Consider the following 19,012-nt stretch of genomic DNA (forward strand, 5'->3'; position numbering starts at 1 on the left):
GAAGCACCCTCCATTCGACTCACTTAAGCCTTCACACACATTCAGCAAATATTTATTGAGCACCTCCTCTGGGCCAGGTAGGGTTCTAGGCTCTTGGGGGAAGAAAAGCTAAAGATTCCGGCCTTCGTGGAGTTGAAGTTCTAGTTGAGACAAACAACACAGCCGACAGGATAAGTAAATGATAGAGCATGTGGGAGGGGGTGAGCTGCCTTCTCACCTAAGTGGTCAGGGTCGGCCTCGCTGAGAAGTTGACACCAAGCAGTTGAAAGAATCAGCCAGTGGGATGTCTGAGGGGGAGAGCAGCCCAGCAGAGAGCCGAGCGAGGAGAAGGCTCCAAGGTGGGTGCAAGCCTGGCGTGCTCTAGGGGCAACGGGGAGGGCAGCGCGGCTGACGGCAGCGGGAGAGGCCAGACCGAGTGTGGGGCTGGGGTGGGGGCAGATCCCTCTGTCAGCATGGGAGCCACTGGCCACATGTGGCAATTTACATTTAAATGAGGTGAAATTAAATAAATGGAAGTTCCATTCTTTGGTTGCAGTAGGCACGTGTCCAGTGCCCGAAAGCCGCCGCCTCCCTGGGACGGTGCAGATGGAGCCCGTTCCCCCACTGACCGCCCTGTAGGACAGTGCCTGGGGAGGGCCTTGCGGGGCATGGTAGGGCAGCGGCCTCGCCCAGACATAACTGGGCACACATCCTGGGGTCCTTTCCTCACCTCCCAAAGTGGGTATGATTAAAGCCGGCAAGGCCGTTTGGTCCAGCCCCCGCCAGCGTCAGAGTGCCTTCCCCACCACCCACTCCAGACGGCCCTGCGGTCACCGCTTCTGTATCTCTGGGCATAGGAGACACCCCTCCTGAGAAGGTCCAGGCCAACTTTGACGTTTGGCTTTGCTAAAACCGGAAGAATGTTCTGCCTCTCTGCAGCTTCTGAGCACCGGTCCCATTAGCCCAGTCAGCTCCGGGACCGGGTTAGTTAGAATGGCGCTCAGCTGCAGGCGACAGAACCTGCTTCTAGTGTCTTAACCCCTGGGCGGACCTCACGTAAGATCAGGGAGGCAGTGCCAGGCTGTTGCAGCAGCCCCAGGATGCCCGCAGGGACCCATCTCCAGCTGTCTTTCCCTCCTACTCTCCTGCAAGTGTGGTCTCTGTCGTTCTCCAAGACAGCCACCGTACCCCTAGCTTCACCTCTTCATCCCAGGGCAGAGGCCACAAAACAACAGCTTCCCTTCATGGGGGAGTGAAGCCCACCCCAGAGATTTACATTTTACTCTCCAGGATGGATCGCGTGGCCTTCTCCGCATGCAAGGGGTCTGGGAAGATGAGTATTTTTAACCAGACATGTTGTTTTCCTAAACAAGATTAGCCTTCTGTGAGTGGGGAAGATGGAGAAAACGGATATTTGGTGAGGAACTAGCAATGTCTGCTCCGTAAAAGCTGTCTTAACCACCTCACGGTTCTGCTCCGACCTAAGCTGATGCAGGCCCTTCCTCCGGCCTCCGCTTTCGAGGGTCTGGTCCACTTTTCCACCAGCTGGGATCTCCAAGATGTTTCCACAGTCCCAGCAGTCACTCCGAGGAGAGCCTCTCTCTTGACGTCTTGAGAAGGGGTGTGGAGTGGCACCGCAGATGGGAAGGAGGGGTGCAGTGGAATCCGTCTCTGGAGCCACCTTTGGCCAAGCCACATCCCTTGTGGGGGTTATCACATTACTGCTGAGCACTGTTCCCATCAGCCCTGGCTCGGGCAGCCCTACCTGGAAGGGGGGTATTACCCCAAGGTCACGGAAGCCCGCTGCCTAAACTCTACTCCATAGGACTTGCTGCAGCCTTGCCAGAAGCCTGGCCAGACCCACCTGGTAGAGGGTCAGAAATGCCTTAGATCGGGTCCTCCATTAGGGGATTTATCAGAGGCTAACCTGGGGCAGCCCCGCTGGGCTCCTCCTGCAGCAGAAAAGCCATCCTGGAGCCCGAATTATTTCTTCCTTTATTTTTTTGAAATGGTTTACACATTCCTATGGTTCAGAACCCCACCATTATAAAAATGTAGAGTCCGCCTCCCCTCCGTGTCCTCCAGTGAGGACACCTCCACACCCCATGGGCAACTGTTGTTTGCAGTTTTTCCTTTCCTTCCAGTTACGCTGTGTATATATATGAAGGTGCATCCCATGAAATTGACCGTGTCCGACCTACAAAATGGCAATTTCATACAGTTCCACCTAACACGAGCAAATGCATACTTGGATTCCTATTTTCTCTTTCTTACACAAAAGGTAGCATATTACACATACTATTCTGAACTTTGCTTCTCTGCTGTGTCTGCATTGGAGATCTTTCCGTATCTTCCCCAGTAAAGACATTTATCAACTTTTTTTCTTTAACACCTGCATCATATTCCATTATATAGCTGGATCATAATTTATTGAATCAGGACCCTCTTGCCTGAACATGATCATTAGGGTAGTTTCCAGAATTTTGGTATGTTAAATAAAGCTGGACACTCATCATTTCATCCGTGGGCTAGTATATCTCTAGGATAAGGTCCCCAAGGGGCAGTGACTAGATCAAAGGCTGTCTGTAGTGCTTGTCCCATTTTATCTTCCCATCCACGTGAAACGAAAGTGAGAGGCCTCTGCCGCTGCCGTGCTGAATGACCTTGGGCAAGTCCCTGCCTCTGGGGGTGTCTGTTTCCTGGAGCACTGAGCTCTCCTTTACTTGTCCTTGGGAAAAATAGCCGACCTAGCTTCGTCTCCTTGTGTGGCCTTTCCCACGCCCCAGCCACATGCAGCTGCCACGTGCAGCTATTGTTGCCACAGCTCCTTTGGGAGATGATTTCAGCCCCACCCGAGGCCATGGCAGCCCGATGAGATCAGCATGGAAGAGCCAGCGGAGGGACCACCATGGTCAGAGGCACAGAGATGCGGCAGCATGGGCTGAGGCAGGGTTTCCCAAATGCCAGTCGCTGATGGACCTTCCTAAGCCATGCTATATCCACGTCCCACCTGGGTTATTTATCTCTGTACTATCTTAAAAATATTTTTAACTTTCTTAAACCTACATTTATTTTTATAAAGGAAATTTTTACATCATTACCATAAATAGAAATCCAGTGTCAGATAAAAAGTTAGGGGGAAAAAAAAAGGCACATACACACACAAGGAAAAAAAAATACCATTAAACCATCCCTCAGATTGTTGCTCATTAAAAACTCAGATCAACGCTGCTTGCTGCTCTCTCTCTGTGCTAAATAATGGAATATAAGAGACTCATTAAAGACATAAAAGTCCCAAAGGAGACTTTCTCATTGATGAAATCAGGATGGTTGAATTTTAATTTTAGAAGAACAGTGTTGGGGTGCCTAGGTGGCTCAGTTGGTTAAACGTCTGATCGTGATGGGATTGAGCCCCACATTGGCTCTCTGCTCAGCGGGGAGTCTGCTGCTCTCTCTCCTTCTGCCTGAAGCTCTGCCAACTTGTATGGGTGCTCTCTCTCTCTCTCTCTGTCAAATGAATAAATAAAATCTTTAAAAAAATGAAAGAACAGTGTGACCTGATGAATGTCCCGGTATTACCTGTCATTTTGGTCCCAAGTGCTAAGTATTCCACAGTTACAAACATTGGCCTAAAGAGACGGATTTCTCCTCTCCGTCCTCCCAGAACCTCAGAGAAAGAGAGAGGGAAAGCCGATTTCGAAGGGTCTGTGCTCTAGGAACTAGATTCTGTGGAGTTCTGGGTGAGATGCACCCAAGTTAAGACAACCTTGCACTCAGTAGGCACTCACTAAATGCTTGTCAGTGACTGACATCTTAGTGGGCCTGAGGAGCTCTTAAGAAAGGATGGGCATTCAGATGAACAGGTGACTCCCTGAATCTTGTCTAAGAGCAGAGCCTTCCTCTTGCTCTGTCCTCATGTGGCAAATGGTTTACCTCACAGCTGAGGCTTGCTGGAGGAGCACTGGAGTAGGAACCACCCAGATAGACGGGAGGGGCTCAGGACCAGCCTCCACTTCTGCCATTCCTTCACATGTTTGTAGGATACACACACACACACGCAGCTGTAGAACAGACCAAGCCTAAATTTACTTCCCACTATGTAAAGTTCAAAATCAGTGCCCTTATTGGTGGGCAATGCTCTCTCAAGCGATTCGGAGGCCCAGCCTCCTTCCGTCTTATGGCTCTGCCATCTTCAACACTCGGCTTCCAAGGTTGTCATGCTCTTCTGCATCAAGCCAGTGAAAAGGGAAAACACCCAGAATAAATGCAAGTGGGTAGTTTTTATTGGCCAGGCCAGGAAGGAGGGCTCGTCATGTCCTCTCAATTTCCATTGGCCAGAGTCCAGTCCCAGGGCCACACCTTCCTGCAAGGGAGGCTGGGGAACAGTTCAGGCAGGTGTGTGCCCAGGAAGAAGAGGTAACTGGTTTGATGAACTGCTAACTGGTCTCAGCCATGCTTAGTGACCATAGCATTCAAGGTCCTTTATCATCTGCCTCAGTCCTAGGTCTTCCTTCACTCATGACATTGACATTGTCAGGCTGAACTTCTTTCAGTTTCTTAAACAGTGTGTGTGTGTGTGTGTGTGTGTGTGTGTGTGTGCCTTAACAGCTCACGTGCCTTGGCTCCTGCAGTTCCCTCTATTCAGAACAGCCTTTTCTGACTTCTTTCCTGTCTTCTCTGATGGACCAGCTCACAGGGATATGGAGAATAAGACCACAGCCTCAGAGTTGAAAATAAGACTTTGTCATTTTCCAAGGACTACACTCCGGGAGAAGAGGGGACACCTGTCCACAGCCTGGAGGGGTCCTCTTCCGCTCCCCCACCTCCTTCATAGAACAGATTGCAGGTTTCCTTTCATACAGACGCCCCTCCTCGGATTGTCCTGCAATAGGTAGGGGATCCGTAGTCAGGGACGACAGATTTCAAGAGTTTTTGTCAAGAAAGCTAGTAACCTGTTTTTCAAAGGGGGTCACAGAAATTGTCCAGGGGAGGAGGTGAACTGCAAGGGTCTGAATCTGCTCAGTTAACTTTTTTATAGTTCATGTCAAATCTGAGAAGTCGCGTGCGGATGAAGTAGCTCTTGGAGGGGCGGGTGGTGGGGGGAGGTGGGGAACCTGCTTCCTTGAGCCTGCCAACCTCTGTGGTGTAAATACCGCCACTGTGGCCCATTTCCTGCTACTGAAGTGCTGTCCCCCAATGCAGAGCTGGGAAGAGCAGTGACAAGGTTGGCTCTCTGGAGAGAGAGCTTGGCTGAGCAGCTCCCGTGCACAGCTGACCTAGGGCTTGATTCCTCCATCTCGCTCTGCGTGTAGCTGTAGCCCAGCTGTTGTCAGCTCCTTGTTTCTTCGGGGCTCCCGAGTCTAGAAGCCTGAAAGTTCCAAAGTGGATTGTTTTCCTGTCAGTCTTCTCTACTAGTCTGTAAGCTTCTTATGGCCGGGGCTCTGCTCTTTGTATCCCCGTTGCATTGTTGGAGGCCCGCACTGAGGAGGCACCCAGGAAGTGCTTCCAGAAGGCGGGCAGAGAGAAGGGTAGAACAGGTGGGGTTGAAGAGCCCGTTCAGGGAGGCAGTTCCTGCTCTGTGACTTGCTGGCCGTGTGACAGCAGGCACACCCCTTCACCTTGCCGGGCCTGTTTCCCCGTCTGTACACAAGGCTCCTTCATCTTCCTCTGCTCTAGCTGGGCAGGCCTACCGCTGCATAGTGATGAGGATGATAATCGTAGTAACAGCTGCTGTTTATTTGTTCGACAAAGTGCTATGAAGCACCTACTCTGGGCCTGGCCCTCTTCTAGGTGCTGGGGATTCAGTAATGAACAAAACACACAAAAATCCCTTCTTTGTGGAGCTTGCTCCCATATTTGCAACATGCCACCTACTGAGTGGAATCTCCCAGGCACCATCTCATTCGGTTTCCGGCGAGCCTGAAAGGCAAAGGTTAGTTAGCTCCATTTTATTGCTGCAGGAAGTGAGGTGAAGTAGAGTGGCAGGAGTTGCCAAAAGTCAGCCCGTGCGTAGAGGATGAAGATGGGACTTGGACCCTGGCATCTGGTCCCAGGCCCTGGTTCTTAGCCATCACAACATGCCCTCTCCTCCCCACAGGCCCCCTTCCCGCCCAACCTCTCTGCCTTTGCTCAGGCAGATCCCCATGCCCTTCCCAGTGTGCCCTCTCCACAGTGGATCTGTTCCTGTGAACACATCCCTCAGGCCAGCTGCAACCTGACTCCTCCCTGACAGCCTTTTTTCTCTGTCTCTGGCCTTGTCTCCAGATCCTTCCTCCTTGTCTGGCCAACTGTGGTTGGCCACCAGGAATGGAATCCTTTGCTTTATTTTGCTCCCTTGAGACACCTCTTTCCCCTCCCCCTTCACTCCACCACCCCAGGGCCCGGGCATGGAACCACATGAAAAGCTCAGTGAACAGTTCTTAGAAATCCTTGATTTTTCTTTGGATTCTGGACAAAGTCTTGGTTTTAAATGCCTTCATTGTATGGGTGGTTTTTTTCTTCCTGGGAAATGTGAAGGTCAGATCTACTAAACAAACCTCAGCAGCCCTTGTGTGTACCTACGGTGCGCTGGGTATGGTGCTCAGTGCTGCCGGCCTCACAGAGTGACAGACACGGTTGCCAGTCTTCAGCCTCAGTTGGCGCCTTGGTGTGTGGTCAAGGCTGGGACGATCACACAGCCTGGAGTGCCTGGGCCAGCCCTGGTTCATGCTAGGCACAATGATTAGCAGCCTCCCCTTCACCCTCAGCTTCCCTGGTTTGGATAGGCTCTCCAGTCACCCGAAACAAAGCCTGAGGACACAACTCCTCTCACTGCTCTAAGCCCTTTGCACATACCAACACGTGTCATCCTCCCCACTCTATGAGACTGGTGTTATTCACCCTTTCCACAGATGGGGAAAGTGAGGCACAGAGCAATTAAAGGAGTTTGCTCAAGGTCACACAGTTTGGAAGAAGCAGAGCCAGGTTTTGAACCCAGGTCGTCTGTGGCCGGAATGTTCCCACCCAACCACTGCGTGAGCACAAACTTTTCTAAGAGATCTTCCCTGATCCCATCTCTGGGCTCGATGTGTTCCCCCTGCGCCACCCCATCGACTTATCCCAGTCAGGACCGCTGTGACACAGTTTTGTCACAGGAAGAGAGCTAGAGGGTCAGATCCCCCTCTGGAGCCTGGCACAGCACCTGGACCAAATGAAATCTCTGGAAATGCTTTTTGAACCAAGGGATGTGGTTCTCTGGGGCTGGGTTTGGCCCCTCCCTCCTCCTCATCCTTGGGGTGGCAGAGATGCCAGCCCTCGGGAACAGTTGTAGCTGCCTGGAATTCCTTCCCAAGGCTCTTTATCAGTTTTCAGAACAGCCTGGAGTAGGATGAGGGGGGTGTTGGGGACACTGGGCGCTGCTCTGGAAAAAGCTGGAATGCCATAGCCCGGGCCCCACCTGGGGAGGGGCTGGAGGCGGGGGAGGGTGCTGGGCAGGGAGGCCTCAGCTGTCACATTCCTCAGGCTCACAGAAAGCCCTCCTGGGTGCCTTGTCCTTATTTAGGCCGGAGATGTCTGCTGACTCGGGCCTGTGGGATGCTATTGCTGGCTGGCTCACCACACAGGGTTGGGGGGGGGTGTGTGCAGAGCACTCCTGGAGCCAAGTCCGTGGGCCCTTGGGCAGGCAATCCCGGTGGGAAGTCCAACCCTTGGGGAGAAAAATCACTCTCTAAGTAATAATCCCCCAAATAGCAGTTACCGTTCATGGATACCTACTATGCACGGAGCACTAGGCTAGGCCGGTCTGTAAGCTCCAGGTGGGGAATTTCTCCTATTCATGGCCACACTCCAGATCTAGTGCAGGGTCTGGCACACAGTTGGTGCTTAGTAAATACTTATGACGATTGAGTGAATATACGCTTCACATGCCACAGTTCACTTGATCCTTACAGTAATTCTAGTGGTGACTAAGTGCCATTATTAACCCATTTTATAGGTGGTAAGACTGAGATTTACAAAGGTTCTGTGATTTGGTAAAGGTCATGAAACTTGGAAGAAGGGGTGCTGGGGTTCGAAGCCAGGTTCTCTGATTCCAACACTAACTAATGTTCCCACCTTTTTATTTTGGTGCCGGCCACACTGGGATTCCTGGCTTTCCCCCTTTATTGACTGTGTGAGTTAGGATCCATTATACAACCTTTCCATCTCCAGTGTTCTCACCAGTAAAACGGGAACCGATAGTGATACCTACCTCGGGGAATATCGTGAGGCTTAGGTGGAGTAACACATGCAGATGTCTTAGCATCGCGGTAAGCACACAGTTGGTGCTCAACATGTATTGTCTGTTAGTAATGTGGTGATGATGATCGGTCTCAGGGGATTCAGCATCCTCCTGGCTGGATTGGACCCGAGCAGAGTGAACAAAAGGTGGCGCCATTTCCCAGCAGGCTCTGTCCCCTGCTGGAGCGCCCTGATGATCATGGCCCTCTGGAGAGAGCCGTTCCTAGCCTGTCTGAAGCCTTTCAGATTCCCAGAGCAAGAGACGGGAAGGGGTCTGGGTTTTCCCCTCTGTTAGTACCTAGTACGCAACCATGCCCTCATGTCAGCTTGATTGCCCAAGGTTTCCGTGAGCACCTACTGTGTGCCCAGGTCTGGGCTGGTCGCTGCTGCCATCCCTCGAGGAGCCTGTGGCCACACTAGGGAGTGGCAGCAGAGCGGAGCGTTGGAGAAACACAGATCCTGGAGCCAGACTGTCAGGACTCCCATCCCTTGCCGGCTGTGTGCCCCTGAGCAAGTTCCTGAAATGTCCAGAGTCCCAGTTTTCTCATCTGTACACCGAGGAGAATAATAATAAAGTATTTCCCATCCAGTTGTTCATGTTTAGTGGTGTGATATGTGTGAGCACTTAGACCAGAGCCTGTCACATAGTAAGTGACCCTTCTAACATGTCTGCACCCGAGGTAACAATCACCAGGATTAATTTTCAATTACTGAAAAGGATCACATAGGCCTCTCTGGGCCTCAGTTTCTCCATCTGCTTACTGTATTGTTATTAAATGAGAAGGGATGCTTTCTGAGGGTCCCTCCAGCTGCGTGAGTCTCACAATCAAATATGTAATCCGTAAGACACATTTACCCGATGCGTACTTACTGAGCACCTGCTCCATGCCTGCTTCTGCTGTGGTAGGAACACAACAGTGAGGCTTCTGCCCCCTTTGGGGGGCTCACAGGCTGGTTGGAGGAAGATAAAGTGACCTGGCAGCTAAGTGCAGGGGACTGCGAGAGCAGAGAGCTGACATTCAGGGTAAGCTTTCCTGAGGAAGGGTCCTGAAGGATGAGTAGGAGTTCACCAGATGAAGAGAAGAAGGATGAAGGGGGGAGCAAGTGTTCTCAGGAATGGAAGCAGCCTGGGTACAAGCCCCAGGGGTGGAAATAGTAGGGCACACATGGGGATCTGGAAATTTCTGCCTGTCTGGAGGGCTGGTTTGCTTTAAGACCCGAGGGGTGGCAGGGGCTAGATCATGAGGTCATATGCATAGCGTAATAATGCCTTTCGATGTTATCCTCCAGGCATGGGAAAGACACTGAGGAGGCTTCCGCAGAGGGTCAAGATCACATTTACTGGGGGTAATCTCTGGGGAAGGCTTTCTGAAGCAGGTGGGGTGTAAGAAGGAAAACTTACTTTCAAGGTTAGTATCCAGCTGGACACTCCAGGAACATCACGCCAGTTGTTAAAGTTTTTAAATATTCTGGTTTATACCAGTTTGTAACCAGCAGCTGCCCTGAGCTCCCTACGTGCTCCCCACCTCCCTTTACTGCCCTTTACACCTGGCCTCTTGCCCAGGAGACGGACTTCTCCAGGACCCGGCAACTCTACGGTGGTTAACCGCCTGGCATGCCGCTTCCGCTGGTTGGTGCCCACCCCTTACAGCAGTGGCTCCATATGTTTAATATCACTCTGCCGCATACATCTTAGTCAGTCTTCCAGTTCCAAGAAAGCACTGGAGAACATCAGATAGAGCAGGACCAGCTCAGGAAACCTGGGTCTTATCCATTCCTTGCCCTCTTCCTGCAGGGTACTCAGGGGAGCCTGGAATGCCCACTAGGGCCCATCCTGCCTGGCTGACACAGGCTTGGGAATCGGGCCAACCTGGGGTCTAGAGCACTTTCTGGCTATGTGGCGCTCCCTGTCTGTTTAGTGGACATAACAGTACCAGCCCTTAGGTTTGTTTTCGGGAATAAATTAAATCGTACCTTTAAAAGTCCTAGCACTCATAGGGCGCCTGGGTGGCTCAGTTGGTTAAGCGACTGCCTTCGGCTCAGGTCATGATCCTGGAGTCCCGGGATCGAGTCCCGCATCGGGCTCCCTGCTCGGCAGGGAGTCTGCTTCTCCCTCTGACCCTCCCCTGTCTCATCCTCTCTCTCTCTATCTCATTCTCTCTCTCAAATAAATAAATAAAATCTTAAAAAAAAAAAATCCTAGCACTTATAGATGTTAGGTTGTTAAAAATGTATTTATTTGCTTACCTTGGAATACACATACTATATGCACATTGGGAAGATCTAAAAGGGTATCAGTCAGAGTCCTGGCATGAAGGGGTATATTCAGAGAATTCAACTGCAGACAGTTTCATGAAGCTACTGGGTTTTCCCCCCCAAATTTATTGAGCTGTAATTGACACATAACACTCTGTACAATGTGTTGATATGACTCACTTATATATTACAAAATGATTACCACCCTAGCATTAGCTAACACCTCCCTTGTGTCACATAATTACCAGTTCTTTGTGGTGTTAATATTTAAGACTATTCTCTTTGTACCTTTTAAGTATATAATACGGTATACTTACCTGTAATCACCATGCTGTATATTAGGTCCCCAGAACTTACTCATCTTCTAACTGGAAGTTGGTACCCTGTGGGCAGCAAACTAACAAGGGATGTTGAGCTACCCAGGGCCAGCGATGATGGGAAGCCACTAGTGTCCTGGGTCTGAAGGGCCAGAGGAGGAAGTGGTATTATACTAGAGTCAGTGGGTGCAAGCTGTGGAGGAGAGAGCCCTCTGGAAGAGGGACACGGAATAAATACCCTGACCGCTCCATCCTCCAGCTCTTGGCTGGTGCCCCCATGGGCCAGAGCCAGCTGGGAGCCAGAGAGCAAGGGCACTGTGGATGCAGACCGTGGAGGACAGTCTCCCAGGGCACGGAGCAGGGTGGAGGATGATGTGCTGGGGCAGGGGGAGGAGATGGGGCATGCAGCTCAGAGGGGGTGTGTGTGGATATCTCCCTCCTTTCCACCTCCTCCCCAGCCATCTAGTTTCCATCCCAGTAGGCAGCCTGTATGACCAATTTCATACCTATCCTTCCAGAAATAGCCCATATACAGAGGAGCAAACACACTTGTTTGTCTGCACGAGTGTTGCATACAATATCCAGTAATTTACACCTTGCTCTGTAACTTGGCATATCAGGATTCACTCTGTCCTAAAGATCTATCTCATTCTTAGTACTGTCTGCATCAAGTCCTTCAACTGGCCATACATACCATAACTTAGGTTAACCAGTTCCCCACTGCTAGCTTTGGGGTTGTCTCCAGTCTTGGGATTACAAACCGTGTTGCCATAAATGCCTTTGGACATGCGTCATTTTGAGCCTGTTGGCCAGATGCCCCAAAGCGGGATCACTGGCATAGAAAAAAATGTCGATGCCAAATTTCTAAAGGAAAACGCTGAGCCATTTGAAATGATGAATGCGAACATACAGAAACACAGAGAATTATTTCAGTGAAAAATCTATAGTAGCGGAAGCTAACACTCCTCTAGTACTCACTCTGTGCGCCGCTGCTCTGTGTAGGAACTCCTTGAATTCTCATAGCAACCCTAGGAGGTGGTAAGGGGTCTCCCCACCCAATTTCAACATGTGGCGGGGGAGAGGGGTTGTGGTTCTCCCCCAAGGCCCCAAGCAGTTCACCAACACCAGCTGGAGGTCTGAAAATTCAACTCAATTCTGACATTATCTACTGGGAGATAGCATCAGATCCCACAAGTTAGGGGTTCAGTCCTACAAGAGGTCCCCCAGTGCCATTTGCAAGTCCAGAGCCTCACCTGGGCTCCTGACTGGCTAGCTGTAGAGAGAAGGTTCCAACAACCCCCTCTGAGTTCAATTAATTTGCTAGAATGGCTCACCGAACTCAGAGAAACCATTTCCTTATTACTAGATGATTAGTTGACTATAAAAGGATCTAACTCAGAAGCAACTAGATGGAAGAGCTGTGTAGGAGAAGATAGGGTGAAGGGCGCACAGCTTCTGTGCCCTTTCTAAGTGTGACACTTTTCCTGGACGTTCACCTATTCACCAACCCAGAAGCTCTCCAAACACCGTCCTTTTGGGTTCTTATGGAGGTTTCATCATATCTGCATGATTGATTAAACCATCGGCCATTGGTGATTGATTCAACCTCCAGCCCCTCTTCCTTCCCCCGAAATCATGGGGTGGGACTGAGAGTTCCAACCCTCCCTTCTTGGTCGGTTCCCCTGGCAACCAGCCTCCATCCTTAGGGGCTTTCCCAAAGTCACCTCATTATCATAAACTCAGTTGTGTTGGAAAGGGGTTTGTTATGAATATCAAGACACCCATTTCGTTTTTATGGCTCTGAAGTGATTTTAGGAACTGGGGACAAGAGACCAAATATTCTTATTTATTTATTTATTTATTTGACAGAGAGGGAGCGACAGCAGGAACACAAGCAGGGGGAGTGGGAGAGGGAGAAGCAGGCTTCCCACTGAGCGGGGAGCCCGATGCGGGGCTCGATCCCAGGACACTGGGATCATGACCTGAGCCGAAGGCAGACGCCTAATGACTGAGCCACCCAGGCGCCCCAAGAGACCAAATATTCTAACAAAAGATGCTCCTATTGCTCTTATCAGGAAATTCCAAGAGTTCCGGAAACCGCAAGACAGGAACCAAGGACGAAGGCCAAGTATATAAGAGACATATATTTTGGTCATCTGAATGACTAAATATGTACAGTCGGCCCCTGATTAACATGTGTTTGAACTGCATGGGTCCACTTAAATACACGGATTCTTTTCAGTAGATACAGTATGGTACTGTAAATGTGTTTTCTTATAACCTTTCCTTTTCTCTAGCTTACTTTATTGTAAGAATACAGTATATACACCTATACAAAATAGGTGTTGATCAACTGTTTATGTTATGAGTAAGGCTTCCAATCAACACAGGCTATTAGTAGTTAAGTTTGTGGGGAATCAGAGTTATACTTGGATTTTTGACTGTGAGGGGGGTTCTGAAGTTCTCTGCCAACTCATGTGGAAGAGGCCTCCCTGCTGGCGACTACGCTCCAGGTGGGACTGCGGGGCAGTCCTGTGTGGGGAAGGGGTGCGAGGCCTGAGGTCCCCGCCCTGTCATGGCATTAGTCACTGAAGTGCAGCCAGACTTCAGTCATATGTAATCAGCCGGGCAGTTCCCAGGCCCCGGCAGACTAGCCTTTCTTTGGGGAAGTAGGGTTATCACTGCTCGTAACCACCAGCCCTGGGCCCTCTCAGACGGCAGGGCTCACACCGTCCCTGCGGGAAGAGGCTGGGTGGCAGCCACTGGGCCCTTCTGGAAAGTGGGCGTGAACTGAGGCAACACAGGGGACGCGTGGGTCAGCAAAGGCATTGCTGCCAGAAGGCCCTGGCACTCACCAGCTATGAGCCTCGGGCAAATGATTTTCTGAGCCTGCGTTTCTTCCCCTGTAAAGTGAGTTGTCTTGAGGATGACATGAGATCACACAAGTTGTCTTAGTTCCCAGTTGCTGCCATAACAACCTTCCACAAATGTGGGGCCTTAAGACAACACGGGTTTATTCCTTTATGCTTCTGGAGGTCAGAAGTCTGAAATCAGTCTCCGCACACTACAGCCAAGGTCAGCAGGGCTGGTTCCTTCTGGAGGCTCCAGGGGCTAATCCCATTCCCTGACTTTTTCAGTCTCTAGTAGCCGCCCCTGCCCCTCCTCTGTTTTCACATCACACCTCACCAGACTCTTCTTCTGTCATCACCTCACCTTCTCCTCTCCCGCCATCCCATCTCCCTCTGCCTCCTCTTCTAAGGACACGCATGATCACATTTAGGGCCTCCCTGGATAATCCAGGATAATCCCCACTTCTCAAGGTCCTTAATCACATCTGCAAAGCTCCTTTTGCCATATAAGGTCACATTCACAGGTTCCAGGGATTAGGACTGGGATATCTTTGGGAACATTATTCAGCCGACTGCATAGGTCAAGTGTCTGGCACATAATTAGCACTCAGTAAACAGCAACTCTTACTACTTTGCCTCTGCCTTCTTGGTGGGGGAGGGGGGAGGTCTCGCACACCTGCTCACATGTAGAGGAGACTTTCCAGCAGGCCTGGAGGCTCCCCTTTAAGAAGGGGAGAAAGGTCGCTATAAAATGTGATCTGGAAGAGGTCACCTCCATGGCCTGGGGATTTCAGGCTGGGTTTCCAAGGTGGGGAGGTTCTCTAGGGCCTGAGGATGTGGCACAGCCCCCCCCCCTTCAACTAGAACAAAACCATTTTATCGAAAATTTTCAAACTCTTGCATAGAGCCTGCTATATGCTATCCCTGTTCCAAATGCTTTACTACAGTAATTCACTCTATAATCCCAACCACCCAGTGAGGGCGGGGCTATTCGTGTCCCCATTTTACAGATGGAAAAACTCAAAAATACAAAAACCCAATTTAAAAAAGACAAAGGATCCAAATAGACATTTCTCCTCAAAAGATATACAGATGGCCATGAAGCCCATGAATCGATGCTCAACATCATTAGCCATCTGAGAAGTGCAAATCCAAACCATATTGGGATGGCACCTCACAAACCAGTAGTATGAATAAAATTTAAAAGATGGGTCTAATGGGGAAACAGGAGCCTTCATATGTTATGGGGGGGATGTCAAATGGTGCAGGAACTTTGGACCCAGCCTGGCAGTTCCTCACCTGGGACATGGAGTTACCATATGACCCAGAAATTCTACTCTTAGGTGTGCACCCAAGAGAAATGGAAACATACAACCACACAAAAACTTGTGCACAAATGTCCATAGCAACCAAGCGGTGGGAACAACCCAAACGTCCCCCAGCTGAGGCACAGGTGAGCTCAGTCTGGTTTTTGCACATGGTGGAATATGTCAGGCAGTAGGGAGGAATGAAGGACGGACACGTGCTACCACATGGGTGGACCTTGAGACAGGGTTCGGATGACATGTCCTTCTACAAGAACGCATATTTATATCCCAATTTGTGGGCAGTCCATAGACTTCCGAAGGGAATTGCTGGTCAGCATTGTTATAATAGTAACAAAAACCATGATAATGAAAGCTAATATTTGTTAAATGCTCATTTCAGACTCTCAGTAGCATAGTGAAGTATTATTATCCCCATTTCACAGTTGAGGAAACTGAGACCAGGGAGGAGATGTCAGATACGTCGAATGTGGTGGGACTCTTATTTGGACTTGAGTGTCTGCCCTTAACCCCTCTGGGGAGGGGCTTCCCAGCAGGCGCTTAGCCCAGTTTGCCAAATGAAGTCCTGGGGGGGGGGTCAGGAGGAGGCTCCCCCATCAGTCAGGACTCCCTGACTCTGCCCTTGCCTATATGCTTGGGGGGTGGGGAGCTTTCTTCCAGGGAGCTCTCTGGGGGGGGGGCAGTCTGAACACCCCAGCTGTGGTTCCTGCTCGTGATTACTCTGACCATGATTGTTCTGGAGGAAATGGCCATGGCCAGCCAGAGCTGTGGGCGAGGGGCTATTTTGGGAGAGGGCAGGGCAGTGGCATCTGAAGCATCCCCCACCGCAGGAAGACATTTGGCAGCATTGTCCCTGTCAGCCATCTCTGCGGCCTCCAGAGAGGCTAGCAGAAGTTGGAGCTGGGGACTCTCATTATCCGCCTCTGTCCTCCACACACAGCATGGCTTTCTTGTTCTGAAGATTTTTGTTTTCCTTTTAAAAATGAAAAAATCATTTTAATTTTTATTTAACACATCAGTGGCATGTAGTCCATCCAGGACTTTTAGTCTTCTCCAAAAAAGTGTGCTTATTTATTTTATTAACAAGCACTATATGCACTTCCTGTGTCCTGGCCCCTGCTCCAAGGGCCAGATGACTGGTCATTCATTACATCATTTCTCCGGTAGGTGCTGTTATTACCCTCATGTTACAGATGAGGAGATCGGGGTTCAGGGAGCTCAGACTTGCCGAAGGGTGTAAGGGGCAGAGCTAGGACCCCACACCCAAGCTACCCAACTGGAGTTTCCCCCTCTTAGATGCTCTACCAAGCAGTTTTGAGGCTTTGCTCTTTGCCGCTGTTCATCACTGGTTTTCAGGGATGTCCTGTGGTTGACTTGGCAGGGCTGCGTTAGGCTTTGAGTTCCTCGGGTGGCTGCTGGGTCCTAATCATCGCCATCCCTGGTCCCAGCACATGGAGGACTTGGCCCAGAGTCAGTGGGAGGAGGGTGACAGCTTGGTGTAATGGGTAAGAGCTTGGGCCGATTCACTTTTGTAGCTGTGTGACCTTGAAAAAGGGACTCCACTTCTCTGAGGTCATTTGTGTTAAGGTGACACAGAGCTGGGCATAAAGAACTCAACAAATAACAGATTAATATTGTTTTAATAGTAGTAGTAGAAGAGACAGTTATTGAGTGAATGCATTAAAACAGGGGTCAGCAGGGGTGCCTGGGTGGCTCAGATGGTAAGTATCTGCCTTCGGCTCAGGTCATGATCCCAGGGTCCTGGGATCAAGCCCCACATCAGGCTCCCACCTCAGCGAGGAGCCTGCTTCTCCCTCTGCCTCTCTCCCTGCTCATGCTTTCTCTCTCTCTCTGTATCTTTGTGTCTCAAATGAACAAATAAAATCTAAAAAAAGAAAAAAACAGGGGTCAGCAAACTGTTTCTGTAAAAGACCAGATGGTAAATATTTTTGGCCTTGCAGGTCACACAGTCTATGTGGCAACTACTTACTCTAGACAATGTGTCAACAAATGGGTGTGGCTGGGTTCCAATAAAACTTTATTTATATGGACACTGAAATCTGAATTTCATGTAATTTTCATGTGTCAGAAGATATTACCCTTGTTTTTTTTTCATTCAACCATTCAAAAATATATAACCCAGGCTTAGCTCACGTGATAGAGCAGGGAACAGTGGGCGAGATTTGGCCTCCTGCTGCTGCAGTTCCCACCCCTGCACTAGAACCCAAGCTCTGCAAGGGGCTTTTGGATGCTTGGTTTGCTCTGGTACCCACAGTACTCGGAACAGTGCCTAGCACACAGTAGGCTCTCCAGAAAGTTGTTAAATGAATGAATCAATATGTAGAAGTGGGTCTTGAGCTGGCCCTTTAAGACTGGGAGGGTGGACGGAGGGGAAGGAGTGTTCCAGGTGGGGGAACAGCCCGAGTGAAGGCATGGAGTCAGGGGTAAGTCCAGCGGGCATCCCCTTTGGCCCGTGAAGCCATCAATGTGTGGTGGAGGGGGCCGGGCAGCACGCCCCCCCCGCCCCCCCGCCCCACTGGAAGCCGCAGTTAGGGGCCTGGCGGTGGGGGAAAGAGGCTGGGGTAGGGGGATGCTCTCAGAAGTGGTTCTGTCCGGTTATCGCCCTACCCCTAGCCCAGAACCACCAGCCTTATTTTTAACCCTGCTGACAAAGATAATCCGAATGAAATCAAGAAGAGTGACTGCTCCTTGCCCCTCCCACTGCCCCAGTTTCTGCTGCTTTCCTTTCCTGAAGGTCAGAGCCATCCTCGGAGACCCTCCCCCAGCGGCCTCAGCCAGGACACAGGGAGCATTTCCCTAGCAGGACCTGAACTCAGAGAGGGATCCTGGTGCTTGAGGAGAAACACTCGAATCTCCTCCGGGAGTTGGGCAGGCTGGGAGCTGCCCAACATAGAGCTGGTTTCTCTGTCTGCTAGCACAAGCTTCTCAAACTGCCAGGAGGGTGGGCGGCTCGGGAGGGCTTATAACACACAGATTCCTGGGCTCCTCCCCCAGGGTCTGACTCCGGTCTGGACTGGAGCCTGAGAACCTGCATTTCCGACGAGCTCCCGGGTGATGAAGGGGCCAGGAGGGTGATGGGCCACACTGTGTGGCCCTGGCCTAGGAGAGCCTCTGGGCAACAGCGGTGGGGGGGGGTGTGAGCTGCCCCAGGCTGCGCCCTGAAGGTGATACACCCATCTGGACGCCCCAGCCCGAGGATCTGGAGAGCCTGGAAGGCTGTGTTAAGTGCCCTGGGCTTGATTTTGAGCGTGGTAGGAAGCCTTGCAAAGATTTTAAGCAAGAGTTGAGGCCGCTGGACACCTAGACAAAGCCAGCCCCCGCCTACTGCAATCAGTTGTAGGGAGCCTGTCGGGGGCTTGGAGGAGCAGTGACGGAAGGAAGGAGAGGCTGCAGATGCTGGAGCTATAGCAGGAGTAGGAGAAGGGACCTGGTGAGTCATGGCCTTGGCTGCGGCAAGGAGACCAGGAGGAGGGTGCGGGAGGACACTGGGGTGCCTGGCTCCAAGGCTGGGGGTCATTTGTGAGACCAGAGACTTGGGGGAGCGCTGGTAAGGGGTTCCATCGGCCAGACTGACGGACACAAGGAAGGGGAGTGGGCTTCCTTTGAACACAGCAGCCCTCATTGCCTTGGGCTGTGTGGCCTCCCCTTGCTTCACCCCTGTTCTGGCTGCTCTGGGCTGGGGGGGGGCCACAGTTGACCCCCCCAATTCTTCTGGGGCTCTGTGTGCAGGCTGCTGCTCCGGCCTTAGGAAGAGTCCTGCAACAAGCTTCCCAGGCCAGGAAACCAGCAAGTGCCATCCAGTTGGTGTTACCAAAAAAGGACATTTTCCCCCTTTGAAGGTTTGCCCAGCCCTTTTCCTCCTCCCCCCGACCTGGGGTTTCAGGTTTCCAGGGAACTGTTTCTGGAAAGTGTAGGACTTTGAATCACACGCATCTGCGTGCAGGCAAATATGATATGTATGTACCACACTCCGTCTTGATGTCATAAACCTCATCTTCCTCCTTTTCCT

The 19,012-nt window shown here is 51.0% G+C and overlaps 1 protein-coding gene across 2 annotated transcripts in view; it reads left to right on the forward strand.

Moving 5' to 3' along the window:
* The window catches only part of LOC115937097 (junctophilin-2), a 63,462-nt gene that overhangs the window by 33,530 nt on the left and 10,920 nt on the right, over window positions 1-19,012 (forward strand). The window contains exon 3 of one of the 2 annotated variants that reach the window (XM_081832731.1): window positions 12,678-17,432. The exons of the other annotated variant lie outside the window; for it this stretch is intronic. Within the exon in view, the coding sequence (XP_081688857.1) occupies window positions 12,678-12,789 (112 nt within the window). The 3' untranslated portion in view covers window positions 12,790-17,432. Of the gene's footprint in view, window positions 1-12,677; window positions 17,433-19,012 lie in introns of those variants that run through there. 2 annotated transcript variants of the gene reach the window in all.

Source organism: Leptonychotes weddellii, chromosome 10 (assembly GCF_054177405.1).
Source record: "Leptonychotes weddellii isolate Sample4059 chromosome 10, ASM5417740v2, whole genome shotgun sequence".
Taxonomy (NCBI): Eukaryota; Metazoa; Chordata; class Mammalia; order Carnivora; family Phocidae; genus Leptonychotes; species Leptonychotes weddellii.